General features: G+C 49.1%; 1 protein-coding gene across 2 annotated transcripts in view; it reads right to left on the bottom strand.

Annotated features, from left to right (window-relative positions):
- Positions 1–2,090, bottom strand: part of LOC141523618 (rano class II histocompatibility antigen, A beta chain-like) — a 3,199-nt gene extending 1,109 nt beyond the window's left edge. Inside the window, exons 1-3 of one of the 2 annotated variants that reach the window (XM_074236938.1) lie at positions 1,553–2,086; positions 855–1,136; positions 259–369 (exon numbers count right to left, since the gene is read on the bottom strand). In XM_074236938.1, coding sequence (XP_074093039.1) covers positions 259–369; positions 855–1,136; positions 1,553–1,961 — 802 coding nt within the window. In that variant the 5' untranslated portion in view covers positions 1,962–2,086. Of the gene's footprint in view, positions 1–258; positions 370–395; positions 1,137–1,552 lie in introns of those variants that run through there. The other variant, XM_074236937.1, reaches the window with a different exon arrangement.
- Positions 2,091–7,500: the final 5,410 nt, after the last annotated feature.

The raw sequence follows: 7,500 nt of genomic DNA, 5'->3' as shown, positions 1-7,500 counted from the left end.
GAAGGGGAAGGGACTAAAGGATAAAACCTGAGACCCCTCCCAAGGCTGTCTCTACTAGTGAATATGGGTTTCCTTAAGGCCCTTGAGTTCTGGGATCTGGCCCTTTCACTTCCTTCTATAAGTTCCTGGGAAAGAAGTCAAAGCCAGAGTCAGACCACCCATTCACCCCTGACCTAGGGTCAGATTTCTGGAACTGCAAATACCCTCTATGGTCTGCAGGAGATCATGGAGAGTTGGGGGCCTTAGGGCTTTCCTCACCTTTCTGACTCCTCTGGTGGACAAAAAGGCCAACTCCCAAGAAGATCAGCCCCAACACCAGGCCTCCGACTCCACTCAACACCTTACTCTGGGCAGATTCAGACTCTGCTTCTGGGGAGAAGAGACAACAAGGATCAAAACGTTCCCTCCAGAAGCCAGATTCATTTGTGAGTAGAAGGGTCTGAGAGCCTGAGAAGTTGGCAAAATTCTATCTAAAAAAGGAAGGGACAGATGGACAGAGGGCCTTTCAGGAATCAAGAGAGTGAAAGCTCATCAGAGACACAATCCATTTCAAATCCCAGTTCCCCTACCTCAGGGGAAGGGGTCTCTAAGCTGATCACAGCGTCCCAGAGAAAGGCCAGCTCCTAGGATTAGGGCCAGGGAAGAGGCGACAAGGCTCTCAGGTTCCATAGGTCTTAGTTTAGCATTGCCACCAGAGGCTGTGCCAGGGAAAGGGGGAGGTGGGTAAAACCAGGTGATGTTTGTATTGGCCCAGGGCAGAAGAAAAGAGGGTACAGAATACACTGAGGGATCCCAGAGGTAACTCCATGCCCTGAGCAATGTTAGAATTGGAAGGTGAGGGAGCGCTATCTCACTCCAGTCGAAGATGACAGGACTCTGAAGGCTTGAGTGGTCCACGTGGCAGGTGTAGACATCTCCATGCTTGGGGGTCATTTCCAGCATTATGAGGATCTGGTGGGTCCAGTCTCCGTTGCTCATCAGGCCTGTGGACACAACCCCAGCTGTCTCCTCCTGCCCATTCAGGAACCACCTGACCTCAATGTCCCCAGGATAGAAACCAGTGACAGAGCAGACGAGCAGGTTGTGGTGTCCCAGGGGAGTCAGCTTGGATGGATACACAATCACCTCGGGCACAACTGTAAGAAAGAAGAAAGATCCTGAGTGAAGGAGACAGAGCGGGTCTCCTCGGGCAGCTCCCACCTCTGTTACTGATCTGTGACTGGGCTCAGCTCTCCTCTTCTCCCCAGGGCTAGAAATGGGCATCTACGTTCCCCCTAAGACTGGGAATCTGAACTAGCAGCTGGAGCCCTGGGTCCATGGGGCTGAGTGATCCAGGCCCCAGAGCATCAGGATTCAGTGACAGAAGAAGTAATGAGCTGGTGGGAATTAAAAGGAAAACTTGGTCATGGACTAACTGCAAAAGTGTGTTATAGATGCGGATCATACAGTATGTCAAAAAGATTTCCAGCTCAAATACTAATTACTGTGATCAATCCACTGAAGAAACGGTGAATCAGGAGACCCGTGGGGACCATCTCAGCCCAGTAGACACCTGAGCATCCCGAGTCTGAGTCCAGGGAGAAGCAGGAATATGTCTGGGTTCTGGGGAAAGACGATCTGAGAGATGAGGCCTCGGTCATGAGGGTCCGTGTGCCCGGAGAAGGCTGGGGGGGAGGTGGGGGAGGCAGGAGAGGGCAGAGCCGGGAGGCCGCTGCGGAGCTCAGTGTCAGGGACAGGGGAGGAGTTTGTTGCAGATGTGGAAAGGTCCGGGGCACCGGGCCCTGAGCACTTGGGTCGTGGTTTATCTGAACCGCTTTGTGTCCGGTCCCGGGCCAGGCCCGGTCCGCTCGGTGGCCCCACTGGGCCTGGTTCTGTTTTCTTCTCCGGCTCAAACTACAGACGAGGAAACTGAGGCAGAGTCCCGGGACTCTGGGGGGCCTCGGGGCTGGGCCCGGCGCCATGTACCCCCGTTGGAGCCCGAGGAGGCGACGCGTCTGGGTCGGACCGAGGACAAGGGGCTCCGGGGGCGCCGGGCCGCGGGGAGGGGCCGCTGGGCCTCAGTCTCCCCTCGATCTCCCGTCTTCACCCCCCCGCCCCCCCACTCACCGCTCCGGGGCACTAAGAAGCGCTCAAATATCTCGTAGTTGTGTCTGCACACGGTGTCCACCTCTGCCCGCTTCCGCTCCAGGAACTCCTTCTGGCTGTTCCAGTACTTCGCGTCGGGCCGCCCCAGCTCCGTCACCGCCACGAACGTCGCTGTCGAAGCGCACGTACTCCTGCCGGTTGTAGAAGTATCTGTCCATGTAGCGCACGCGCTGCGTCCCGTTCTCGTGGTGACACTCGTGCTTCACGTGCTCCGTGAAGTGCTCTGGGGGGGGCACGGGGGCGGGTCAGCCGGACACGCCCCTCCCCCCTCGAATCCACCACCCAGGAGGAGGCCACCAGCCCCCGCTGCCCTTTCTGCGCATGCTCAGCGCCACCCTCGGGGGGCCAGAGGCCCCCAGCGATGAGGTCACACCGGAAATCCGGAGTGGAGGCGGGACTGGAACTGGAGCTGCCCCGCGGACACGCCCCCGGCCTGGGGCAGCCGCTCCGGACTTTTCCCCTAGGTGAACTCGCTCAGCCAGAAGCAAGGCCTTGGCACAGCCCCCCCCCCCCTCCTGGCACAGGCTGCCCCCGCCCTGTGTCCCGGCACCCCACCCTCCCCGCGGATTCCTGACTCTCTTTATCCTCGGCCTCCCCTTCTCTGGGCTCTGCTGATCTTCCCCAAGGAGAGGCCTCAGGTAAGGAGCATCTATTGTATGCAAGACCTCGTGTTAGGTGGAGGCAATGCAGACATGAAGAATGGAACAATCCCCAGACTGATGTTCAAACGGGAGAGAGAAGTGTTCATGAAAGTAGAGACAGGACAAGTACAACTGAAAACAAGATGCAGAGGGAGGAAGACCCTGGAATTTAGGGGATCAGGAAAGGTTTCCCCTAGAAAGGGGTGCTTGGTCTGGACCTGAAAGGAAGGGGATCCATGAGACAGGGGAAGGAGGGAGTGTAGTCCAGGAATGGGGGATGCCCAGGGGCATATTCCAGAGATAGGAGATGTCTAATCTGATTTATCTTTTGTGGAATTGACATTTCTGATCTATATTTCTGATTTAAAATTGACCTATGAATCCCTAGTTGGGGTCTACAAGTCTGGAATGTAGGTCTGGATACTGACTTGCCCTAGGCAGGAATTATGTCCTTATCAATAGAGATCTGAAGGTAGACCCTGCCTCTCTGTCTCAACTTATTTTCTGTTATTGATAGAATTCTAAAGCTGAATTTTAACAGCTGTGGAAAGACAGTGAGCTAAAAAACACTAATTTGAGTGGGAATTGATCCGTGTGCCCACAGTAGGATACAATGGACTTCCTTCTATCCTAATTTTTATCTGTTTTGTACAAATTTTTATCTGTTTTGTAAAACAGGATACAGAAGCCTTAAGTTAAGATCTGTGACATCTTTAAGGATTATGTGAAATCTGATTGGTTGGTCACCAAAATTCTTATGGCTCTTTGCTTGAATCCTCCCAGCCACCCAAAATTTGTTTCTAAGATCCAAGAGATTAAAACTTCATTTATAAAAATGACGCTATTGTATATGTATGTGAAGCACTATTATTCTATTCTATTAGAAACCAGGAAGGATGGGAATTCAGGGAGGCCTGGAGGTATCTGCATGAACTGATGCTGAGCAAGATAAGCAGAACCAGAAAAACACTACATGCTAACAGCAACATGGGGGTGATGTTCAACCTTGATGGACTTGATCATAACATTGGTGCAACAATCAGGCACAACTCTAGGCTATCTGTGATGGAGAATACCATCTGTATCCAGAGTAAAAAATGTGGAGTTTGAAATAAGACCAAAGGCTATTACCTTTCATTTAAAAAAAAAATCCATTATTTTATTATGTAATTTTGCTGTCTCTTATACTTTGTTTTTCTTCCTTAAGGATATGATTTTTTTTCTCTTCACATTCAACTGAAATCAGTGGATACCATGGAAACGATGTAAAGACTGACTACCTTCTGTAGGGACTGGGGAAAGGGAAGTAAGATTAGGGGAAAAATTCAAAATAAATAAAATCTTTCTTTTATTAAAAAAAACAAAACTACTAACATTAGTTCCTTTTTAGCCTAAGGAAATTATGGTGAATAGAGATGAGTGCAGTGGGTGAGGAAAAGACCAGTTTGGGCAAATCACAGAGTCCTATGAGATAGAATTGGAGCCAGATTGTGAAGGAATAAACAGAGTAAATCTTAGTTGATCAGAGAATAAATAGGGAGCCATGGCTTCTATTGAGAAGTGACTTAGTCAGATTTATTCTTAAGGAAAAAAAAAATATTTTTAGTAGTGTGAAAATCTGGATTGACCAGAGACTAGAGACAAAGAGTGATTATGAGACCCTCACAGTAATGTGGGTGAAAAATATTTGTGTAGTCTAAGTTATCTGTGCCTGTCTGAGGGCTCCCAGGGCTGCAAGGACCCTAATCACATGTAAATTGACTCCTATTGTTCAAAGAAACTCCACAGTTAAATGTAAATTCACCAAGACAAGAGCAAGTTCCCAGGTTCTGCCTCCTCCAGCTTCTGGCTTTCAGTCTTTATGGGTTGGCCATACTACCATTGATGGGTCAAAGTTAAGAAGACAATCATCTTCTACAGGAAATGATGTGTTGGAGGTCACACACTTTGAGAGAAGAAAGACCAATAAGTAGCTCACTTCTTGGAGAATATCTGAATCCAAGGTGGGACCACTCCCCAAGCACCCCCTGGTCCAACCCACTATAGAAGATATTTAATTCAGGGAAGTTCTCTCTTCCCCTTTCTTTCTCCTATAAGGATGGACACTTTCTTTCTCTTTGTAAGCTAGAGCCATGTGCCCCTGGCCTAGACCCCTGGAGAATCCTTGTCCTCTCTTTCATGTGACTGGATTAAGCTCCCTCCATGACTGTCTCTCCTTTCCCTCTCGCACTCAGTTCTGCCAGGTCTCCAGGCTGCTTCCTTTGTCACTCTATCTCCCTCAGGTACCTCATCCAACCTTTATTATTCAAGCTGTCTTCAAATTAAGCTCCTTCAAAAGAATAAGGAATTAGGAAGAAGGGAGAAACCTTGGCCTCAGTCTTTTGGATTCAGAATGACATCTATGTGGTCACCAATCCAAGGGAATCAGACTAGATCTGTACCCCCTGGAAACTCGAACATCTCTAGATTCCTTGTTCTTGGATATTTGCATTTTCTCTTGGGAAATTCAGGCTCTTAAAATGGGAAAACGTGTGTGTGTGTGTGTGTGTGTGTGTGTGTAGTATATATATATATATATAGATGCTCCCACTTTCAGATCCTGATGTTACCAAATTCTGACTCTTGCACACATCTGGATCCTCTGGCCCCCTCTTTGCTTCCCTGGCCCCCCTGAAATATGGTGATAATTCCGGAATCCATCCCCAAGCCTTTGCTCAGCTCAGTCCTTCCCACCAGGACCACAATCTACACTGTGGGTCTCTGACAAGCTTCAGCATCCAGGTGTGATGGTTCCATCTCCAACATCTGCTTTGACTCCTAACTGATCTCTGTGGTTTAAAATATTCACTCCCAAGCACCCAGCTCCCCCAGGACTCTCAATGGTTGTTTAGATAAAGAACGACTTCTTTAACCTAGAGATCAAGGTCTTCTCCTCTGCTCCCATTTCTCTTTCTAGTTTTTTCCACATTTGTCCACATGAAACCTCAGCCTAAGCCACAGTCTATTGACCATCCCTCAGTTCCTTCTTGTTCTTGCCTTTTTTTGGAGTCATTCTCCCTCAAACATGGTTTCTCTCCATTATAGGTAAGGTCCCACAATCCTCCCAGTCTCCTAGACTCACTCCCTCAGTGTCATCCTCACTTTCATCTCATATTGAATCTCTTATAAACCCTGCTTATTTTCCCTTTGCAGTCTCTTGAATATCACCTTTTTCTGTTCTGACCATGCACCCTCCTGATCCAGGTCCTCACCTCCTTCCCTTGCACTAGTACAATAGCTGCTGCTGGGTCTCCTTGGCCCAGACTCTCCTCAGTCTAGTTCATCTTCATTCTCCTGACAAAGGGATCTTCCTAAAGCACAGACCTGATCCTGTCATCACTTGCTCAGTAAACTCCTGTAGTTCCTTTCACCTCCACATCAAATTTAAAATCCTCTTTCAATTTCAAAGCCCTTCACATCTTGACTCATACTCCCTGGTCAGTCTCATATTCCTGACTCCCTCTCCTAACCATATTCTCTATGACCAATGACACTGGCTTCAATGCTGTCCCTCCTAGTAGACCCTCCACCCCCAAATCTGGGTATTTCTTCTGCTGTCCACAGGACCTGAACACTCTCCCTCCTCCTCCTCCGCCTCCTCCTCCTCCTCCTCCTTCTGATTTCCCTGGCTTCCTTCAAGTCCCAGAAAAACCCCTCTTCTCCAGGAACCCTTTCCCAGCCCCTTTCATTCTAGAGTCTTCCCTCTGGAGGTTGTTTCCAAATTCAACTGAATGTAACTTGTTTGTAGAAAGAGGTTTTCATCCCCAGAAGCTTATATCTTTTTTTGTGTCCCCCACAGTTAACACACTGCCTGTACAAAGTAGGTACTTAATAAAGGTCTGACTTACATCTAGTTGGATCGCTACTTCAATACTTTGCAGTTTGTATGATTGTTCCCCTGGGGGCAGCACCTGCCCAAGACCACCCATGGCTAACACCAGCAGGTTCTGGGGCTGTCAGCTGGTTCAGTAGCCATCCCCCTGCTAGGATGGGACATCCCACTGCCCTTGGGCTTCCCCTGCTCAGGCCATGGAAGACTGTCTCTAGAAGAGCCCTCCTCTCTTGTCCAGCCCTGGAGAATGGGGCGTCACACACAGCATCTGCTCCCCCAGAGGCAGAGCAGGAGACAGAGCTCCAGAGTGGGTCAGGTTCTGAAGAACAGCTCTAGATCTCGGGAGGATCCCAAAGAGGCCCAAGACTGGCCATGCCAGAAGCCACACCAGGCTACAGGGAAGCAATAGGGACAGTGCCAGAGGTGCAGCTCTGATCATGATCCTCCTAATCAATAAAATCCAATGACTCCCTGTCACCTCCAAGATTAAATTCAAAATTCTCTCCTTGACTTTCAAGACCCTTCACAACCTGCCCCCCCCCTTTGAAGACTTCTTACACTACTTTCCCCAGAATTCTGCTCTCCAGTGACACCAGTCTTTTTGTTCTTCCTCCTATACATTTCTTCACTTACTCCTCTGAGTTCTCTCTGGGCTCCTCCTGCTCAGAATACTAGTCCTCCACCCCTCAGCCTCCTGACTTCCCTGACTTACTTCAAGGATCAACTCAAGTCCTACATTGCCTGATGCCCCTTAATGTTAGGGCCTTCCCTCTACTGATTTTGTTCCATTTATCCTGTATCACTCTTGTTTCTACAGAATTAACTATTTGCATGTTGTCTCTC

The sequence above is a fragment of the Macrotis lagotis genome, chromosome 5, assembly GCF_037893015.1.
Source record: "Macrotis lagotis isolate mMagLag1 chromosome 5, bilby.v1.9.chrom.fasta, whole genome shotgun sequence".
NCBI classification, from domain to species: Eukaryota; Metazoa; Chordata; class Mammalia; order Peramelemorphia; family Peramelidae; genus Macrotis; species Macrotis lagotis.
The sequence above is the reverse complement of the archived record's forward strand: the minus strand, read 5'-3'. Positions and strand labels throughout refer to the sequence as shown.